At 36.7% G+C, this 23,635-nt stretch overlaps 1 protein-coding gene across 2 annotated transcripts in view; it reads left to right on the top strand.

The window, feature by feature from the left end:
- LOC113073053 (voltage-dependent calcium channel subunit alpha-2/delta-1-like) overlaps positions 1-23,635 on the top strand; it is an 85,924-nt gene that overhangs the window by 14,747 nt on the left and 47,542 nt on the right. For both annotated transcript variants that reach the window (XM_026245925.1, XM_026245926.1), the window contains exons 4-6: positions 16,744-16,803; positions 19,012-19,047; positions 19,643-19,775. In XM_026245925.1, the coding sequence (XP_026101710.1) occupies positions 16,744-16,803; positions 19,012-19,047; positions 19,643-19,775 (229 nt within the window). The remainder of the gene's footprint in view (positions 1-16,743; positions 16,804-19,011; positions 19,048-19,642; positions 19,776-23,635) is intronic.

The raw sequence follows: 23,635 nt of genomic DNA, 5'->3' as shown, positions 1-23,635 counted from the left end.
TTATAAATGGTGTTTTCTATTCTAGTAACTTTTTCTTCTGATGTTTCTCCTAAAATGTATTTAAATAGACATAGCATGACTTATTTGAGGGTATGTAAAATTAATGTTGGTATTGAAAATTTCTGGATATTTGGAGAATTGTTCTAGAAGTTAAAAGTGGAATATTCAAAATGACTTTGAATTTTTGACTTTTTGAATTGTGGATAAATCTGTTTATGACATTTAAATATCCTATATATTGAGTTTTTTTTTCTTTTTTGTAGACTCCATTTGATTTAGTCTAATTGATGTTAGTCGAATTGCTTTCTAGAAGAGACAATAGAGTTATGAGATTAAATTTTTCTTGCTTAGAAGAACTCAAGATGAGAAAATAAAAATCAAACACTGCCTATGTGTGCTCTCCAACATAAATCTGGATGTTTTCACATATCTGCCAGACTGTGATATCGGTTATGTAATCTAACGTCTGTCAGATGCCACTTATCTGGTGCCGTTTGCTCTATTTTCAGTGGCGTTATATACATAAGTCGTATCGTCTCTCGTTTTATTGGTGTTTCATCTTGTTATGTGTGTGTGTGTGTGTGTGGGACATCAGCTTGCACCCTTGTGTGTGTGTGTGTGTTTGTGGCTTGTAATGAGTGTGCTTGATTACTGAATCTGTGTCTGGAGCAGATGCTGCCTTTCGTCCTCCTGTGAATATCCTCACATCAAACGGGAGCAGCCCAGAGGAACTTTCACTCGCATTACACACATGTAATCAACCGTCGGAGCCACACAACAGTTCTTTTCAAAGCAAAAGCTGACAGAGAATGCAGTCTTGAACAGCACAGGATGATATACTCAGCATAGCTGAACATAGCTCATCTACGTAAAAAATATGTTGTACGCGGCTACGGGCAGATGGGGTTGTCTTGAAAAGATCATGTTCGGATGTCTCTGCAAGCGACCAGCAGTTTCATATCAATGCACGCTGTGTATCCTCTGTATTGTTTGTCAGATGTTACTTATCTTCCTCTTCACAATACCCCATAGATTGTCTGTGAGGTTCAGGTCAGGTGAGTTGGCTCGCCAATCAAGCACAGTAATATCATGGTCAGCAAACCACTTGGAAGTGTTTTTTTGCACAGTGGGCAGGTGCTAAAGTCCTGCTACAAAATGAAATCAGCATCTCCATAAATCAGATGTAAGCATAAAGTGCTCCAAAATCTCCTGGTAGATGGCTGAATTGACTTTGGACTTGATTTAAACACTATGGACCAACGCCAGCAGACATCACCGCTCCCCAAATCACCACTGACTTCAGAAACTTCACACTGGACTTCAAGCAGCTTGGATTCTGTGCCTCTACTGTCTTAATCCGGACCTTGATTTCTAAACGAAATGATAAATTTACTTTCATTTGAAAAGAAGACCTTGGACCACTGAGCAACTGTCCAGTTCTTTTTCTCCTTACCCCAGGTGAAATGCTTCTGATGCTTTTGTTGTTGTTGTAGTTTTTCTGGTTCAGGAGTGGCTTGGTTCTAGGAATGTGACAGCTGTAGCCTTTTTCCTGAAGACTTCTGAGTGTGGTGACTCTTGATGCGATGACTCCGGCTTCAGTCCACTCCTTGTAAAACTCTCCCAAGTTCTTGAATCAATTTTTCCTGACAATCTTTCCAAGGCTGTGGCCATCCCTAGTGCTGGTGCACCTTTTCCTACCACATTTTTTCCTTCCAGTCAACTTTCTATGAATATATTTTGATACAGCACTCTGTGAACAGCCAGCCCTTTCAGCAATGACCTTCTGTGGCTTACCCTCCTTGTGGAGGGTGTTGATGATTGTCTTCTGGATAACTGTCAAATCAGTAGTCTTTCCCATAATTGTGGTTGCATGTTCTAAACTAGCCCAAGAGGTACCCAGTATTAATCAAACTAATTAAGTTCAAAATGGAAATTCTAAAAAAAAATTAAAATACTGAATTTTGAAGTTTCCTAAGCTGTAAGTCTTAACCATCATAATTAAAGGAAAACTCTTGAAATATTTCAGTTTGTGTGCAATGAATCTAGAATATAAAAAAGTTTGCTTTTTTAAATTAAATTACAAAAAATATATCATGATATTTTCATGATATTAATTTTTTTAGATGCACCTGTATGTGTGTGTTCCTATCATAACTTAAAGGAACAGTTCATCCAAAAATGTAAATTGTTATCATATACTCACTCTCATGTTATTCCAACCTGTATGGCCTATTTGCTTCCAAAGGCCACAAAAAAGGAAATATTCACACTTCTGTTTTCCATGCAGTGAAAGGGAATGATGACCAGTGGCTTTCAAGTTCCATGAATAAAGTATGAATAAATAAATAAATAAAACGCTACAACACACGTTACAACTCATGTGTTATATATAATAATTTACATATGAATATTAGCATATAAGAGTGATTTTTGAAGGATCACGTGACAATGAAGACTGAAGTAATGATGCCAATAAAAAAAATAAAAATAAATTCACAGTCACAGAAATAAATTACATTTTAATATATATTCATATAGGGGATGGTTCATTTAAAAAAAAATATATATATATATATGAAAGAAGAATGTCATATACACCTATACTGTATGATGGCTTAAGGTTGAGTAGATGGGGTAATTAAATTTTTTTGGTAAACTCTCTATAAGTTTCCCTATATTTACCATTTTCACAATATTACTGTTTTTACTATCTTTTTGATCAAATAAATGCGGTTTTGGTGAGACCTTAAAACATTAAACAAATCTTTGCCAACTTGATCTTTTGAACAGCTGCACATTGAGAATTAGTTATGCAAATTAATGCAATTGAACTAAGACCAGTTGGAAGCTGGCAAGCACATAATGTCATTGTTGGGTAGATTCTAAGTGTCTTTATGACAAAATGACTGTAAATATCCTTTGTTAACTCTTTTCAGGCACATTAACCTATAATATAAAATTACTTACCTGCTATAGTTGTCACAGCACATAATATCGGGATGGGAGAAATTATATTGCAGTTTATTTTATAGTAAAAATCACACACTTCACTTTAAATGTTTGCTATTCAACTATTTGAATGATTCCTCAGTAGTGATCATTGAATGGACTTTGTTATGCTGTATTGGGGTCACTTTGTCATGATTTGTCTGAGCTGTAATTATAGTGTTGTGACTGAGTGAAAGTGAGAGTGAGAGTGTGTGTGTGTGTGTGTGGGTGGTCGTGTGTGTGGTGATTTGCAATCATGAGAATAAATGAGTACACACTCACGACAACAAGTAATAACCGTTGGTGATGGTTCATCTTTATTGTGCCCAGCAGTGTGTGCTGGCCTTTGTGAAAGGCCACTGGAAAGAGGGAATCTATCCCTAGAGCTCAGTTAGGCCACAGACAGCCCCATAAATCCTCTACTCTAATACTCCCAGATTCGTCTCTATTGGCCAATGCACCAAATTGGATGCTTTGCATTCTCGGCCTGCTTCACTTGAGACACATGCTGTCTGAAATCTGAACCACCAACACTAGTTCTGTCTTTCTTTCTGTGATTCTTATTCTTATCTCAGAAATCTCAGCCCCTTCTGTTTATGTCTTGATGCATGGTTGGATGATAGATACTCATGAAGAAATTATGTCATAAAATTATAGAAAAGTAAAAAAATATTGACCATTGTTAATAGGCAGCAAGAGTATGGTTTTATAAAATTAATGTGGCATAGCTCACATTATTTGGTCTATAATGATACCTGTTTATATTAAAATGTCTGACTTTTGCAGACTTGACTTTTTTTCTTTTTTTTTTGGCAGGTGTTTTTCTCAGGGACAAAATCTAGACTTAATTTCAGAGAAAAAAACAAAAACAGAGAGATATTAAAAAGATCTCATTTGTTATTTTTATTCATTTACACAATTCTATTTTATTTTATTTGTCTGCTTCACTGATTTTTTCATCAGTATTTTAGACTTATTTTCTGGTAAAATATCTTAATATCTTTAAAGCACAATTAAATGTATTTAATAAAGCAAAATTGCATAAAATTGTAGTACTTCTTATAAATTGAAAGAGGTTTATTGTTTCAAGATGGGGGTGGGTTAAATTAGGAATAAATTTCCCTGCATGGATCAGTGAAAGTAATCCATCAATACACGATTCACTATGATCATTCAAGTCACTCTAAAATGACGACACGCCCACAGCAGCAGAACTGTACAAATACTGGACATCCACACACCACGCCAAAGTATTATCAAACCACACACACACCTCCATAACAATGAGCATGAATCAATACTCAACAAATAATTAAGCACTCACCTGTCACTTGTAAATGAAGTCTGTGAACTGTCATTCCATGTCCCTTTACTCGTATTAAAAAGAATTAAACGGCCAAATTACTTGTTGTGCTCGTAGCTAGCTGTTAGCCACTCATAGGTGCAATCTTTGAAATGGCGCACAAAACCGTTGTAAGTGAATTCAGGGTTAAGTCAGTCCCTCTAGAAAAACGTGATTATGCGATCGCCTGATTTAATGCATAATCAGCCAAAGGCCGCATATTTATGCAGGGTTGCATTTTTTCAAATACGCCGCTCTTTTGCCGCATAAATTGCCGATTTCAGAAAGCAAAATATGCGGGGCTAGCATGATTTCATAATCCCTGTATTTTCGTTGCAAAAAACTCACATATATATTAGCAGAAAGTTGAAAATTTTTCCCCCTATTGCCATGGGAACCTTATGAAGTGACGTAATTACGTGAAGTGAACATCATCTGCAAACCTCGCGGTGAAACCAGGGTGAAACTTGAAGTGCACAAATCATTCTTATTTGCCAACAAAAATAAGCGCAAAAGAACGTGCAAAGCAGTTTCCCGATTTGTTACATGACAGTGCAGCCAAATTATATTGCGAGTACTTGCGAAATAGAGATGAAATAGAGAAAAAAAGGTGATTCCCCCAACACCCCCTTCTCACTAGGCTACTAACACTGTTGTAGTTTCATTCAAAAGTTGATGCAACTTTACAGTTGTAAGATTGCACTTTTTTGTTACAGAACAGTACCAAAAACTCACAGTTGTAATTATATTAGTAGTATGTAAAATAATTTAAGTTGCAGTAAGAGATTGCAACTTAAATATTCTGTGATTTTAGTATGCTCACTTATCATAGGAAGTAATAAGAAATTACTCTTTACATTAAGGTAGAAACCTAGTGAGAAAAAGGTGTTGGGGGAATCACCTTTTTTTCTCTTTTTCATCAAACCGCAGTTTTTGCAAGTTCACGCAATTTCATCACATAAAATTGCAAAAATATCCCGCATATTTCATCACATTTTTTAAGAAAACGTGCCACAAAATCAAGGATTTTTGCCCGCAACAATCACAAAAAAATCTGGGGGACACCTATAAACGCGATTGGGTGGTTTTTATCGAGAAAACCTTGCAACCCTAGCTGGGGGAAGCACTGGGCACGTCGCTGGTCCCAAAGGGTGTGCTGTCATGTAACGTTAAAATTTGATTGGCTGATGATTCTGTCACTAATGCTCGTTACAGATCAGATTCAACGTGTTTGATCGCTGGTGTCAAAAGTATTCACATTCATCACTCAAGTAGAAGTATAGATACTAGGGTTTAAAAGACTTTTGAAGAAGTTGAATTATAAACTCAAGCTTTTTACTCAAGTAAAAGTGTAAAAGTACTGGTTTCAAAACTACTTAAAGTATAAAAGTAAAAGTAATGTAAGAAAAAAAAAAAAATCCATTAAGAACAAAAGCTTAGGACGCGCCACAGGAGCCTATTTTGCACTACCCCACCTCCTCAAAAAAACTAAAAAAATAATAATAATTCTAAAGGCCATAGGCCATAATAGTCGCATTTCCAGTGTCAGGCCAGTGTGAGCCAGGGCTTAAAATGGGCCGGGCGGGGCTGATAGCTTCGGGCCAGTAGCACCGAGGCCAGAATAGCGCAGGGTTTCTACAGTCGAGCCTGAAGCACCACTGTGCTTCACTAAAACATGCCCTTTACACGTCTCTCAGGAACAACTTCACGCAACCTCATCATTTCATCAACAAAGAGAAGTTATCAGAAAACTAAGAAATAAGTCACTGGAACTAGCATGATCACAAAACGAACATGATAAAAGCAGCTGTTTGTTTGCATGCTTTGTTAAATATTCAAAAAACCATCGATAAGTGATACATTGATCATAATGAATTAATTTATCAGCACTCAAAATTAATCACAGAAAAATAACACAGAAATAAATGTTTTTCTATTTTATTTATTTTTAACGCTTATGAAAATAGCTTGCTTATTCAGTCGAGTCTGTTCCTGTTTATTTGTAGCCACAGTCACCTATACTCAAATTTAAAATTAATGATAATATCTCTGTTTTTATAAAAGCTCCCGAACATAAAACATTATTATATTTTTATGATAGGCTACGTGGAGCTAAACTCTCTTGACGAGACTCATGACAGATAATATAAGTTAAATAAACACACAATTGGGATAGAGAATAAGAAGCTGATGTCTGATTTCTTCAAGCGACTGCTCCTTCGTGACCTTTTGTAAACTGTATTTATGACCTTGTGTCCACTCGTGCTGCTCCGCCGCGGTCTGCAGATTGAAGAAACCGCTGGAAGACGAGGAGGAGACCGTTTCACCGTCTGATGCCAGTTTCATATGACATTTAAGCGGTCTGACTCTGAGGCGATCGCAAATTTGTGTACAGTTTATGGAGCTAAAGCTATAGCCCCGCTAAAAAAGCCTAGCGATGCCCATGCTTATTGTGTACATTTCAGAGAACCAGGACAAACATTTCAATCAATCGCTCTGGCATTTAAGAGGCACTGAAATCTGCGTCCTTATTCGGTTCGGTGCTTACCGGTTTCATACCCAACCCTACTTTTAATATAATATATCTTTTTTTGAAAAATGAACCCAACACTGGCTATGTCCTTGCAGGAGTGTGATTTGATTTGTGTCATTTGTAGTTGCAATGTATCGCGTACAAACCAATAGGGTGTCAGAATGGTATAGGTTTATACTTCTCATCCAACCACAATCAAATTCACTTCATCTGGATGGTGCAATTTATCTGGATAGGTTTTATTATTTATTTACTTTTTTTAATGATGACAAGCCGGAATGAAAACAAGCCGAAATGAAATGGCAGTAATGAACCTATTTTTAAAATGTAAGGAATAGAAAGTATATATAAATATATATATCATGTAAATGTGTGTGTGTGTGTGTATTTGTTTGATTTCATCTTCATTTGATTATTTAATTATTATTAATTTATTAGATTTATTAACAATTATTTATTTGATTATTTGATGTTGTTTATGTGTTTTATAGGTGTTAGTTGTTTAGACTAAAATACTGATTAAGGACAAATACATTCATTTATTTATTGGTCATTGTTTTACATGGCTTAATATCCCTGGTTGTAAATTGGTGTGTGGTGTCACAGGATGCAGGCTGTTGTAAATGGCTCATTGATTTTCAGGCGAGTTGGACTCGAGGGACGTATCTGTCTCTTTGCTCTAGCCTATGGGCTTCTTCATTAGCGAGGGGGCTGTCGATAACGGCATGTGTGTGAAGGTAGCCGGAGGCCCACTGATGAGGGCAGGGCAAGAGCGATGGATGCTCGGCACACTCTGTTTGCTTCTGAGTCGCAGCTGTCTGAGCTCCTCTACATCCATATGCATCAAACACTTCTCCCCGAACAGATGCGATTACGCTGCACGGCATTGAGAGCTTGGGAAATTAACTGTGCACTGTATAGCTCCCGGGAAACTTTTCATGGAGTGAAAAGCATGGAGCATGCGTCCTCGAAACAGTTTTTTTTTTTTTTTTTTTTTTACTTTTGGTGGTTTAGGGTAATGTACCTGAAGCCAAGGAAAATAATAGGTAGATAACATATCAACCATAAAATTGCATGATAGTAGATTAGGACCTGTTATCTGTGTCCATGTTATTATTGGCCAAGGGATTTCTCCAATCAGGCGTCACACTAAACCATCTGCCTAATGTTGGCTGCCGTGTTTAACGATTATGCCCCTTAAATAATGGAACCAGACGTAATGTCTTGGAGGTAATTGGATCGTTCCTCTCATCTCCTCTGGGGGAAAAGAAAAGCAGTGTTTCGATCCAGTCATGAATGCAACATTATTGTCAGCCTGAGTATCCCCAGGGAGTATCTGCATTATTAAAGTCACCTTTCTACCGACTTCCATCACCATAATCAACTGCCATCTCTGGATTGCCAGGTTATTTGAATATTCCATTTGCAATTGTTAAAGAATCTTTAGTTGACAGTAGTGGATAATCCTATCATAACACGTCTTCTTGTGCTGCTTTCGCCCAATTCGTGTGTTAATCCGGCATGCACACAGACTTCATTAGACTTCAAAAAGCTGTCTTAATAAATTAAATGACATGGAGAAGTTACTCAGACTGTGATGCACTGATATTGTGCTGTTTGTGTGGTTGCCAGGTTGTTGCTATGAAGTTTTCTGAGGAGGGTTTACTGCCCTTGAATTTAAACTGTCAGTTTAAATAATAAAACAAATATATATTTGATTCAGACTTTGAAGATGAATTACTAAATCTAGCATTGATAAAAAATATACAAAGTAAGTTTATGTACTATATGTATTTATTTATTGCCATTTATAGTATCAATTTCGTTTTTTTTACAATAATAATTGTATTAAAAACAATGCATATTTTGAAGCTAAATAAATAAATAATAATAGTATATTATTATTATTTTGTACAAATATTATAATACATTTGTTTTTTATTTATGAGTTTTTTTTCCCATCACTTTACTTAATTTAAGTTTCAGCCCCCCTAAACTTATGCCCAGCCCCCCTAAAAAATTATTTGATTAATTAATTAGTGATCGCTTCAGTCCCCTTTAAAAACTCATTTGAGACGGTGGCAAGCTGCATCAAGTTCCGGCTCCTCCCCTGATCTGAGTCTGCACGGATTCAGCGCGTTTTTCAATCCACAGGGGCGCCGAGCAGAGCGAACATCAGAGAGTACAAGGTGTGTGTGTGTGTGTGTGTGTGTGCGTGTGTGTGTGTTCTCGCATCCAATACCAATACGTCTTCGCTGCGTTCCCCTTCAGCCTTTATCACGGTGTGACAGTTGTTTTTTCTTCCAACAAAAATGAAGCGATTAACACCCATGAAAACATACTTTAGAAAACGATCATGATTTATTTTAATTTACTTTTCAAAATTCAAAACATATTATTGTGTATTTCGGCATTACATTATGCAGCCATTCACAGAAATGATTAAAGACACACATCATTGTCTGAAAGCACTAAATGTCACAGAGAGAGAAACATCATGTGGAGTTATTTTGTTTTGTATTATTAAATATGATTTTGTATTAAGTAATAATGAATCATTAGTGTATCATGATACATATATTAGAGTAAGAGTAAAGGGATCTGTGATTTTTTTTTTTTTTTTTTTTTTTTTTAAGTAATTGATTTATAGAAGTGGCAAATTGATAATGATGTTATTTTTAATAAATATAAATAAATATAGAACAGATTAAACATATTGCCAATAGACAATTACATTAATACATGTTTTGTCTATATTCTTAATGAATATTAGCTGGTTAGTTAAATTATTTGAAATGAAATACATTTCCAGGGGCTGACTTGATGTATAACCAACCGTATTGTTGATTATAAAGGCTAAAAAGCTAAAAATTAATAATAATAATAAAATATAATAATTTATTTTTCATTGTAGATGGATATACAACATTTTTTTGTCGTGCGGGAGTAGGTCTGCAAATGAGCAACAGTCAGGTGAGAATAGAACAGACAGCCTCACACACACACACACAATACCACTGTGTTCCCAAGATTCACTGCAGTCATTGAACCCTTATGTTGTTTTAATTTTCTGCCAATTTCCACGTACATTTCATAAGAAAAAGCTGTGGTATCATCAAAGGATAAACATGAATGTCCTAATACTGAATCAGGAAGTCTTTATTGTAAAAATCTACATTCCCAATTCAAAATTTTCCAGTGACTGGTCACATCTAAAAAACTGTATTCGTTTTTTTTTACAGTGTTGTATATGGCTCAGTCAGTACTCCTACTCCCATATATGAAATACAGGGAATACAATGGAATAGTGGATTGAAATAAGGTTAGTAGTATACAACCCTACCCTAATAGTCAAATAGAATTTTTTAATCATACCCTTATTGGGGGCTGAGCCCCCCTAAAATGAAAATCTTAGAATCGCCCCTGGCAGAGGACATCTTCATCTGTGAATAGACGTGCACATCAGATCTTGAATCATTTATGAAACTCACCACTGCCCAGGAGAGCAGCCCCAAACAGGATTTATGAACGACTGCTGTAACTCAATGACGACTCTCAGCCAAAGTTTCCCATTAGAAAGCAATATACCTTTGGCCTTGCTTAGTTTATAGCCTGTGTCACGTTGCGGTCTGTCTGGGTCTTTGTCTTGGAATAATTGACCAACTGTACTGTAAGGTCACCGGAGTGCATTCAGGTGTCAGGAAGGTGAACTTTAGATAGTTTTTCCTATCTTCTTATCGGGATGTGCTGAGGAAAAAGCATTGTGTTTGTTGCTGGTTTTCAGGATGCGTGCAGAATAAATGAGGCTGTCAGTTGCGCTGAGTATTTGTGCAGCAGGTAGCTTTGCTTTCTGGAAGCAAATGAGAGGCTTAATGTAAATCACAAAAAAAGATGAATGCATCCGTGTGATCTCAGGCCTCTGAATGTTATTTGTTCTATTGTCATGTGTATAGAATAATCCAGGGTTGATGGGAGTGATGGTATAGTAGTGGTGAGATCCTCTTCTCATTCAGAGATGTATTTGTTTCACCTTTATGTGATGCTGTGGTTTACAGTCCCATCAAAATCTCTTTATTCCAAATGGACAGGACCTGAGCCGCCTCTGCTTTAGCATGAGCAAAGATCAGCCTAAATCACAAAGAGCAAACTAGTTCGAAAGGCATGTCTGACTTTGTGTATTCCCTGTTGTTACAGTGTTTTAAAGCACCAATGTACTAAAATAGCATATTTGATAAATTTCCTGCTTTACACATTTTTTTTTTTTTTTTTTTTTGCATGCAATTCACAATTGAATGTACTCAAACTCTAGGCACTGAAGTATAATAATAATAAAAAAATAATAATAATATATATAGTATATTGTCTAATATAGTATATTTCCACTACTTATTTTATTTATTTGTCAAGGGGACATTCTTTCTTTCTTTCTTTCTTTCTTTAAAGCTTAATTTTATCTGATATTTAGATTTTACAAAGATTTGTAATAGTTTAGCTTCAGTTAACATAGCACTGTCCTATAAATCTATATTTTTGTCGGTTTTTGAAAACATCTACTACCCTGCCATCGAAATATTGGTATTAGCAGTGGTCACTGAAAAATACATTTTGTACAAAAAAATAAAGTTTGTACATTTCTGATTGACACTTTCAGAATGTCATTTTAGTTGAATTCCTGGTGATACTTGCATACTAAATTGTAGTCTGTGCTTTTTTCCCACCCAAGGACTGCATTACCAACTATTACCGATCTTTCTCTCTCACTCTTCTATCTATATTTGCATTTACTTTAAAGTTTTGAACTATGACTAAATAGTTACCTTATTGATTTTCTGTGCTGCAAGCGCTGATGTGTTCTACTTGAAATGCATGTCTAGTTTTCCTATGTGACCATTTTTTAAAAGCTTCAAAGACACAGGAAATCCAAACACTCAAAAAAAGAGGAAATTTTAATTAAAGTCTTCAGAAGACGACGGTGTACAAAACGTGCTGCTTTCAAAGGTGATTTGAGGGTGGTTGCTAAGGTGCTCTGTGTAGTTGTTAGTGTGTTGCTATGCTGTTGCTAGGGTGTTCAGGGTGGTTACTTACTGGCTCCAGTTAAAAGAGTCTACCGTCATGTCTTTGATATTCTGGTCTCTAGATATAGCTCAGGTCCCTCCTTCAATGCAAGTCAGATTGATTTTCACGTCTTTTATCATCTTCCAGTTGGAAACCATAACCAGTCTAACATCACACCTCTACTTAAAGTTATAGTTCACCCAAAAATGAATTTTGCATTAATTTACTCACACTCAAGTGAATTTCTTTCTTCTGCTAATCATCTAAGAGGATATTTTGAAGATTGTGGGTAACCACATTGTTTCTGGTCCCCATTCACTTCCATGATATTTTCTTCCATGCTGTGAAAGTCAGTGGGGACCAGCAACTGTTTTATTACTCACATTCTTCAAAATACCCCCCCCCCTTTTTTTTTTTTTTTTTTGAAGAAGCAGTAGAATGAAACTCATGCAGGTTTGGACAGGTTTGGGTGAACTATCCCTTTAATAAGCATCATGAATTGAGGTATCATTCATATCTATAGCACAAATGTTCCGGGCTTGTTCAGATCCATAAAAGTGAATTTTATAACAGAGTTTTACCACATCAGGACATTATATGCATGCAGTGTTTCACATGAGATTCGCAAGATATTCCAGTGAGCACCTTTGTGACACTCACTCATCTATAATGAAATGCTTTTGCTTTCGCTCAACCCCCACCCTCCACACTCTCTCTCCGGTCTGGCTAGATTAAAGTGGAGTAAAGCTATTGATGGACGTCCTGTGAGGGTATTGACTTGCTCCACTGTGGTTACTGTAATCAGCTTGATGAATTGGAGGGGAGTGAAGTAGCAGGAACGGCTGTAGTTTATTACTGGGACTGTCAGTTCTACACACCTATACACAAAGGTCATGATTTACTGAATGCGTTAGTTCTTATAACACTTTGCCTTCACACCACTAGAACCGTTGTCATGGACAATTCAGTCCTCCTGTTGAATCGAGTTCACCTAACACCCTATAGCGGTTCCAATTAGCTGAACATCTTTTAATGGGTGCTCCATTCAGTGCTTGCTTAGAAATCTAACAATTTTGTCACATGATGTATGTCCTCTGAGCCCCTTTCACACTGCACGTCGGACCTGTCATATTGCCGGAACATTGCCGGGTCGCCTTCTGTGTGAAAGCAACCACATCCCGGGATTGACTTCCGCATTGAACCCGGGTCGGGGACATAGTAACATTGCGGGGTTCGACCCGGGACGAGCGCTGTGTGAACAAAAGCCAGATCTAATTCCGTGTCGAAGTGATGACGCGACTTTTACCGGCTGTTTTGAAGTAAGATCAACGTTTGCGACAAAAAAATATGTGCAAACTGTAATGAAGCAGAGATCAGTTATTTCCTCACTTTCCGCGCTGACGCAGAGATCGTTTGCTTGCTTCAGTGAAAGTATAACGTGCCTAATGTTTTCGACTCGTACATTACACGTCACGCGCTGATGTCACGTGTCGTTAAGGGATCTTCAAGGGTTGTGTGTGAAAGCACGCACATATCCCGGCAACAATTGGGGCCATTACAGTTTTTGTTTTGATAGAAATAATTTATTTTTAACTTCTTTTATCCTTTTCCTTTTTTTCTGTTCTTTTTCTTTTTCTTTTTTCTCCCCTTCTTTTATTGATAGCGTTTGCATGTTACCTGCAGTAATGGGTGTCTCAGTGTTGTTTTTACTCATTACATTGCCTAGTTGTCATCTGAAGATGATGTCTTCTTGCTGAGTGGCTGCAGAAATTACAGTTCATATCAGTTCAACTCTCAACCTTTGCCTACCTTTACTTTTTGCCAGGAAACATCTGAATGAATGGAACTCTCATCCTCCATCTTTCATTATCTCTATTGTACGTAATTGATTATTCTCTATAACGAGCAGCAGAAATACTTCAGTGTTAGTTTCCATTATGAACCCCATGAACCTTTTCTCCTTGAGGACCTGTAATGACCAGAGGCCACTAATGAGTCTCTCCTGGAAACGGTTGTTATGGCAGCAGCATGCTGTCAATGACGCATAGATATAAATCGACTTGTTGCCACGCTGACGGTGTGTTATAAATGTAGTGCGATTGTACGAGGACGAGTGACTTGCTGTTTTGCATTTCTCTGATTTTGCTGCCGTATTTTAAGAGTACGTTTAAACTGAACGCAGTCTTACATATCCTGCATAACAAGTCCTGGGTGCATGTGTTAAATGTGTACGTGCTGGAGTGTGAAACAGTGTATTTTTAGTTTCTCCCAGACTGTGCAGAGGAGGTGCAGAGACTGCTGGATCTCAGCCCAGACTTCCAGCTCTAGAGTGTCTAATAATGTGTGTGAGTGTCCATCTGTTTATAAGAACAGCATCCATAGTGTCTGGATAGAAAGGCTGATGTGCTTTTTTTCCCCCCTCGATGGTGGGTGTCATTGTTGTAAGTTTTTTGACAAAACTGTGAGAGGTGTTGCAGACTGGAATGAGTTGATTCTGAAATGCAGTCGTTAGCTCCCACCTTACAAACTCACATTTGCTGTCTTACAAAATTACACAACTTTTCGGGGTTCAAAAGTGGGGCATTGCATAATTACACAAAGTTGTAGAGGAAGGGTTGGATTTCAGAGCAGCGATGGCTTTATTGAGAGAATATCTTGATCTCAGGTATCTGTGTTAGTTGGCAGGTTTTGAGGTTTGATGGATCTGTTTATTTAAGGCAAATGCTGGGTTGGGAAGCTCACATTACTAAACATCAGCTTTAGCTAAGCTCCAAACCAGGAAACCTTTAAAGCGAATAAGGCTCATATGATTCCATCTTCTTGTCATATCATTTTCTTTGCTCTTTTGAAATAAGAGTTTGATGTATTATGTAGACAGGCTCTTTAAAGTTCGCTAGCCGAAGCTTCCTCCCTTGTCTAACCAGACCATTAATTGAAACTAAGTTGCAGAAACATCTGGTTAACAAATTTGAATATCACAACAATGAGCGTATTAGCACATGACTGTCTGTGTTTACATGTTGACACTTGTTCAGTATTTAGAAACCCAGCCTAATATAATATAGGGGTGTAACGGTTCACAAAATTCACGGTTCGGTTTGATACGATACACTGATGTCACGGTTCGGTTCGGTTCGGTACGGTACGGTATGTTTTAGATACAGCAAAATGTAAAAACATCTAAACTTTTCAGAATGCCGCAAGCGCACCGCGGGTCATGTGACAAGAACTAACCAATCAGCTTCGTCCTTGTAAAAACGTTAAAAGCTCAGCCAAATAAATTTAGTAGCAGAGCTACTGCAAGCGATTTTTAGAGCTGCAAATCCATTTATCCTTTGCTGAAATTTCCGCATCTCATGGAGAGAGCACGTCATTGTTGCTTAGTAAAGACAGACACCTCATGAGCGCTTCTGCCCGAGCGCTTTGGAAAGGAAGAGAAAGCGGCGCGACTAGCGTTTTCCACACGTTTTTAGGCACGATATGTGAGCGGCCCCTAAGGCGCTTGCTCACTCAGCACGCGCTGGTGGCTCGTTGCAAAATCGAATACGCGTATCATTACACCCCTAATATAATATATATATTATTTTGAAAGAAAAATAATTGTATGTATAGTAAATAGTTTTTATTTTTGTGTTTATAAATAAATTAATAATTATATTTATTTTACCAATGCATTTAAAATAAACAAATTATTTTATTTTATTTTATTTTATAATAGTTTTATTTGTTTATTTTATTTTATTTTTTAAGCCATCTTTATCTATTTTTCCCTGACATGGCCTGGTTACTTCTAAGGGTGGTATAAGTGGTGAAAATGGCAATGTTAAACTAAATTACATGAAGACATGTTGGATATGGCCGTTTTAATTTATTTAGCTGAATCTGCTGAATCTGGGTCAAAGTTAGTGAAACGAACCTTATAAGCTGCTCATTATTTAAAATGTTTAAAATACAGTCAAACTTACTACTAAAAGCAATGAACTCAGATATGTTTACACTAAATACAACATTGATAATTGCTAATTTAAATAACTGAATAAAAAATGAATGAATCTGTTAATAGTTAGTAGCTAGCGGGGCTGCAGTGTAATATTAAACACTATTGTAAGTGATTAATATTACTATTATTACTACATTGTAACTTAGAAAAATGTGTTGATAATGAAGAATTTAGTCATTTAGATCTTCTCAAAGACTCTGTATATTCTGCACAGCATTGAGACTGATATTTTTTCTCTTGAGTTATGCATTTGATGATTTAGGTTAACCATGTGTGTAACTGACAGAAGCACCAGAATTAATTCTGTTGTGTCCGAGTTGTAGAAATCCCAGCATATATTCGGAAATATTGTACGTATCAAAGATTGAGAACTCATGAATCCTCGTCCTTGTTCTTGAAATGTCACATCATGTTACAGTACCATTTCCTTCTGGGAAGACTCTCAGACTGAGTGTGTTGCGGGGGTTGAGCTGCTGAGAGCTCCGGGTGACAGAACAAAGACCTGAATGTTCGTTCTGCTTTTGCTCTGTTCTGCCCTTTTCTTAAACAGAACCCAGCGTCCTGTCAAACCTCTTGCCCACATTTTCTGTTTGGTGTCACCTTTTGGGCAAGAACCAAGGCTGCTAGAAAAATTGTTTGAGTCTTTTTATTTTTTATATTGTGATGGAAAAAAAGTGAACTATACATATCTAGTAGGGCCAGATAATACAGCTTTACAGTAAACATTTAATTTCTTATTATCAGAGTTTTGATCATCATCACAAAAATGTTGATGCAGTGCTTAACTAATTCAAATGATTTTTTTTCCTCTTTTTCTTTTTATAGACTTTGGCAACCGCAGCTGAGAATTTCCAAATGGAGCATCAATGGAAAGATGAATTTGAAGTAAGTACTTCTACACTGAACATTTGCAAGGTGCATATTCAATTATTCTCTTTGACTTAACATTTCAAATCAATTCAATCCAGGTGTTTTTTATTGCCCTTTTACAAGGACATAAAGTGGCATCAGAAGAAAAGATGTTAAAGGGATAATGGAAATTCTGTCATGATTTACTCACCCTCATACTGTTCCAAACCAAAACAAAAGAAGAATTTTTGAAAAACCAACTGACTTCTATTTATACACAAAATACAGACATTTTTTCAACATTATGTGTTGCATAGAAAAAAAAAAGTATATAGATTTGGAATGAATACAGATTTGGAATTACTCCTGTATCACCATGAGTATCCAAATACTATAATATAAAAGTACATTGAAATCAAAATCTGCCATGCATCCCACATTTCTTTGGTACTGTTTACATAAGACCCAGTTTTGCTTTCAAAAAGAGATAGAACTTTTTAAAGTTTGACTTTTTTTAAATTGAAATGCTCAAAAACATCACGAGATTCAATGCTGTAATGCGGCAATGCAAAGGCCAAAGAGGTCTGTATTAGTGCATCTAGTGGTGCTTTAAAGGGCATGAATTTAAAGACTTTTCCGGTGGAGAATTTTACAGTGCAGCTGTGTAACAGCACACTGTCAACATGCTCATTAAAACACTGCTGCCAAAAATATTAACACTAACTGGCCAACTCCCCTAATCGACTAGCTAGCTGGCTGCTAGATGACTAGTCAACCATCTCTACTCACAAGTGACTTATCATGCAACTATGGTGGTCTAACAGCATGGTTCTGTGTGACCTTTCAGCCAATGAGATTGCATATCCAGACTTAAAGGGATAGTTCACACACAAAAGTGAAAAGTTGCTATTTAAATCACAATTTCTGGCCAAAATATGAGTCCACAATCCATAATAACGCTTCATCCAGAGAAAACATCACTCTGCTGTCCTCTCGCATCAATGTCCACCGACATATTTGTTTTAGAATGTTTTTTTTTCACCCAAAAATTCAAAATCTAAATTTCATAAATGTCATTATTCACTTACCCTTATATTGTTCCAAACCTGTATGCCCCCCCCCCCCCCCCCCCACACCCCCTTCTATGGAGCATAAAATAAAATATTTTGAGAAATGTTTTTTTTTTTTTTTTCTACAATGACAGATTTTGCATTATTCGGGCAAACTATTACTTTAACAGTTGTATTCATAAAATAATAATAATAATAATATTAATAATAAAAGTATCAGTTTACATCCTGCACATTAATTTTTATTTTAGGCAGAACAGTAGATTGCTTACTTGATCACAAGAATAAATTCTGAAGTGTTATGCAGATTTTTATATAGATCATTCCAAATGAAGACCTCTGGCAGGAGATGCTATTGAAATTGATAATACCTCCACTCGGTTTCACTGCTAAATGCTTTGGTGTGTTAGACCTCTTTGTTTAGTTAAATTAAATCGGTTAAATGAAATCAAGAGTCTTTCAATTAAATGCAAACAAGTGAATAAAGTGATGAATAAATAATCTGATTGTACCATTGACCAGAGTGTTTTTCCTCTGTGTGTTGTGTTTAAGTGGGGGAATGTGTTGCAGCTTAATGGATCTAATTTCACTCCCTGGTGATGTCTGAAGATTTGATTTCACTGAATACACATTCTGCATTTCTTCCACGGATTTATTTTTACTGTAGGCACACACACACACACATACACACACACACACAGACCCACCATATGCTGTGAATGTTCAAAAATGCCTGACCCCGACAGCACTGATGGCCCAGAGCAGTTGAACATCAGCTGGTCATCATGACCACTTGCTGCAAGACCAGGCTTTCTTTAGATCGCCTTAATACATTTCCCACTTGCTACAAAGCAAATGTATAAAAGTTCAGATCTGTGGAACACATGCTGTATGCATAGTTGGCTTAGTACAGTGATACTTCCACTGTATGATTAACATGATGGGGAGGTTTTATGAGGACATATCACAGGCATACTGTACGTGTTTTAAGATCTGGGCTGGTAACCAAAAGGTTTCAGGTTTGAACCCTATAATATAAAATAGGTTGTGCCTAAGCTACAAAAAATTTTTACCTCTGAGAACACATATCTTAATGGTGCTTTTATATCCCTTTATAAACCTGAAAAATGTTCCTTTCTTTTTAATTATTATTATTTTTTCTTTTTCTCTGCAGGAAGATGATATAGTTTACTATAATGCCAAGGATAATGTGAGTAAACAATTAAAGACTCTACAGCACACAGACAGTCTGTTTTTTGTGTGTGTGTGTGTGTGCAGATACTACATCAAACATGAATAACATGAGCTCTTCTGTCCGGTTATGATCATGCATTAGTGAGCTTATGTGTGAGTTATTTCAGGCAGTCAAGATATGATGAGAATATATCTTCTCAGCTAATGCAGACTCAGCTGGCGGATACACACTTGCTGTGTGCCATACATCCCAGCTGCCAATTAGGATGAGTCTGTGTAAAACACATGGAGGGAGTGTTTGTTTTTTTGTTTGTTTGTTTGTTTTTTTATCCATCAGAAAGGACAGATTTTTCTGTACATATACCATTCAAAATTTGAAAGAAGTCACTCATGATAGTTACATTTATTTGATAGAAAATGTTGTGTAATATATATATATATATAACACACACACACACACACACACACACACATATATATATTTTGATTTGGTGATTCTAATTATATTTAGTTGAAACCTTGATACATTTTTTGATGAACAGAAAGTTCATAACTGGATTTACTGGAGATATGTACAATACCAGAGCTGATTGTTGTTGTTTCTCTTCCAGCTTGAAGCCAATGAAACAGAAGGAAGAAAAAACCGGATCAGACCTGAATTTAAGGAAGACCCGTCATTCAAAAACCGCCTCACCTCCTACAACCATACAGCTGTGCATATCCCCACAGACATATATGACGGCTGTAAGTAACTCCCCCACCCCCCCCACAGACACACTTCCATAGCGCTCTGCCTGCTCCGCTGTAACATATTATCTACTGCTGGGAATCTAATGAGACGCTCTGCTGCTGATTGCTTTGGATGTCAGTTATAAAACAGAGTATAAGTGTGTCTTTATAAGAGCCTTTGGAGGAGAATCTATTTGACAGCAAAGACTCTCTAGGGAAACTTTTGTCAGAATAAGTGCAGGTGTGATTGTTTGGAAAAAACCTACTGTATGCATGTGCATCTATTTAAACTGTATTTCACAAAATGTTTTTAAGCAGGGATAGTAGGCTGGCCAAGCCATAGAGTTAGACGGCTCTTCCCTATTGACCGTGTCATACACATACATGCACACTAAATGGAAGACAAATACATTCAGGTAATTACTTTGACCATTGTGGCCTTTGGTAAGCAGAGTATTTGAAATGACCCCAGGGCAGACAGATGTACCATGTATTAAGAATTATGTTATATAGAGGATGAGCCTTACTTTTAAATAAAGAATACTGAATCAGTTCAGAGATCAAGTGATGCTTCAGTATTTCCAGCACATGCTGACAGAGGTGGCTACCCCTGTAATTTAAGAAGGGAGTTTCCTTGACACTTGTCTTGTAATTGTATACCATTTTATGCAATTATCTGTGAGTCATTTCCTAATGCTATATTGCTATTTCTAATTCAATGTGTGAGTCATTAAGGCATTTTGGTTAGGGCTGTATCATCTGGTTATGTGTTGGTTAATTAAGTCTGTTAATTTTGTGATTTATAGCAAATGTTATTGGCATATAAAGATCCAGGGATTCCCCCACTCACACTCAGAAATGAATATTGTTATACTCTGAAACGTGATTCTTTCAAATTTTTACAGAAGTGTTTTCCGAACTGAAAAGTATGGGTTGCTTAAAATTGCATGAATCCTAGAAAAGCTGCTGTTTTATGTACATTTATTACGTGCATGGATACTGTTGATTCCAAAAGACCAGTATATTAAAAATAAATCAAAATACTAAAGATGTTTGTTTTGTCGATTTTGAGGGTAGACTGTATAAAAACATGGACGTAGTGTCTGTGACGTCACCCGTAGACTCCTGAAGTGTGTTTTTAAAGCCTAAAGTGTGCAGAGCGTGCCGTCGCCATCTTGGCAGCCCGTCATCGCGTCACTCTCCCAGACAATCAAAAACGGGCAAAAAGGCGGGAGCTATTTGCTGAAGCCACGCCCACCTAGCGTGACGGCAGTGTCAGCAGCGGCAATCCACCTGTCACTCAAGTGACCACGCCCTTAATTATGCACAACTTTAAGTCTTAATATAATTTAAACGGATGAGTTGTAAAAACATTCACCCCCCTCACAGTTGTCATGAAGGGCAAAATTTGCTGTTTAGATCGAAATAATTTTTTTTGCACCAGGCTGTAAACATGTTTTTCTGCTGTAAAGTTGGACAATTTAACATGGGAAGTCAATGGGATTGACTCCCTTTTGCAGCCAGCCTCATCATACAGACTATTTTTGCAAGTTGCTTAGATACTTTTTCATAATTTTTTGGATCTTGCCAGGTCTCTTTACCATTCATGTTAATTGTATGGATGAGACAATATGTAAATAGTTTAAGAAATGATGGCAGAATTAAATCTTTTGTATAAGATTTTCCTTTAAACTTATATGTTATGGTAGGCGAGAGGGAAATAACCAAGTGACAGAAAGAGACATAGATGGAAGGCGAGAAAGGTAGAGCTATAATTGCTGTGGTCTTGGGTCTGACCCGACCTTGTGCCAGAAGGAAACATAGTACGTGTATAGAATCGAGTTGGCGACAGGCCCTCTCATACTCTGTGCTGAAACACAGTTGTGTGTGAGGAATGTCCAATATTACTGAAGTGTCTAAATGTCCATTAATTCCAGAGGTTGTTGACTCTATGTAAGGCAATGAGAACCTAGTGGCTTTCTCTAGCGACTCTAAAAGAAGTTTGCACACATCAACCTCTATCAAACACTCAGAAACCGCAAATAGCCTGGAACCACCAGCACACACAGATCTGCTGCTCCCGTCGGGGAGAAAATTGGATTTTCGTGGATAAAGTAGTACATCATTTAGGGTTTCCTATAGAGGAGGGTGGGTGAGCTCCCATGCCACAGTCCGCTTACACCAAGAACAACTTAACCATGATTGAGACAGACAACTCACAGTGGGTGCTGGCAAATTTACCCTCCTTCACATTCAAAAGGGTTGATGTAATATAAGTAGAGCCTGATGAAATAATCAATACTTTGAAGCGTTGAGATTTGTTACTTCACAACACTGTACTAAAAAAAAAAAACTTTTTTTTTTTTTTTCACATTTGATGTTAGAAAGAAATAATATTGACTGTCAAATAGTGCAAGGCTGTCAAAAGGCATAATGTACTGTGGCCAGAGCATATTAGTGGTGTGAATCTGATTTCAGTTTGTATTCAGTTAAAGCAAAGTGCACTTTTTTAATTAATTCATTTTTTTATTTTTTTTTTATTGTTGTGTTCATGTTTTACCCCTCAATCAAAAAGGGCTAATGGGCACATTTTTGTGTATAAAAAGCTTTAAACTTTATCCTCGCCCCTTTATTCAAATATTAAAAAAAAGATTATATTGTAGACAAAGTATACTGTATTTTTTTTATGAGCTTTTTTTATTATTTTTTTGCATTGGTAAAACAAACCCCATATTTCATTATAAGCTGTTCTTTGCCTTTTTTGCCAAATAATTTTGTCAGTTAAATACTTTAACCAAGTTTATTTTTTCCTTTTCCAAATATAACGTTCCTCATATTTTGATGGTTTAATTAAACTAGGTAAACATGGATGGATGGATGAACATATAAATGGGTAGTGGATGACAGATGAATGGATAGATGGATAGATAAGAGTTGGGTATATAAATTAATGAATGAATGGATAAATAAAGGGATAAATAGATGCACAGATATGGTAAATTGACTGATAGATGGGTGGATGGGCATATAGATGGGTAGATGGAGAGACAGGTGGACAAATAGACAGGCACCCTAGCATTCGCTGTCACATTGAGTTTGCACTTGCAAGTTCAGCTCACATTTTTTCTTCAGAGAAAGTGTAAATCTGATTATGTCGGTATTTCTATAATATGTGCTATTCAAACATAACATGATTTGTTGCACAGGCTGCAGTTCCTCTCAAGTCATTGATCAGTCTTTTTGTCTTTTTAGACAAAAGGCTGAAGAAAATGTGCCTCTCGTTTGCTTCCTCTTTCTTTTTCTCAACCCTGCCCTCCTGCCTCTGCTGCATGCTAACCAAGGAAACTGAAGTTATGATTGTTATAACACTGAATTTTTCATGCTTCATTTCAATAATTGTTGACACGCAGGGTGTTTTCTCACCTGATTAGCATATCTCTACTGGCAGTTCTGACTGCCTATCAGCACACAGCCTTTTTCAGAAGCAAAGGTTTGATAGGATGATTATAGGTTTCCATGGTTCCTTCAGTGATGATGTAGTACAGTCAATCAGCTTGTTTGCGGGTGTGGAGATGAAGAGCCCCTGCAAAGCACAGATTTATTCGGTTAACAGCATTTGAGATGAGAGTAAATTACACCTCTCTTTGTGTCTCTCCTCCTTCTCTGTTAATTTCCTCTCTCTGGACTGTGCAAGTCAATATAAGCACCATGACCTCTATAAATAGATTAAAGTATTCAAATATTTTATGACGTTAGTTAATGGTGATGTAAAAATAAATAAATAATTAATAATTTATAAGAATTCATTTCGCATTCAATTTGATAAATAAATAAATAATTTGTTTGTTTGTTTGTACGTACTGTACTGGTCAAAA

Source organism: Carassius auratus, unplaced genomic scaffold, assembly GCF_003368295.1.
Source record: "Carassius auratus strain Wakin unplaced genomic scaffold, ASM336829v1 scaf_tig00011294, whole genome shotgun sequence".
NCBI lineage: Eukaryota > Metazoa > Chordata > Actinopteri > Cypriniformes > Cyprinidae > Carassius > Carassius auratus.
This window is presented reverse-complemented; position numbering and strand designations above follow the sequence as displayed.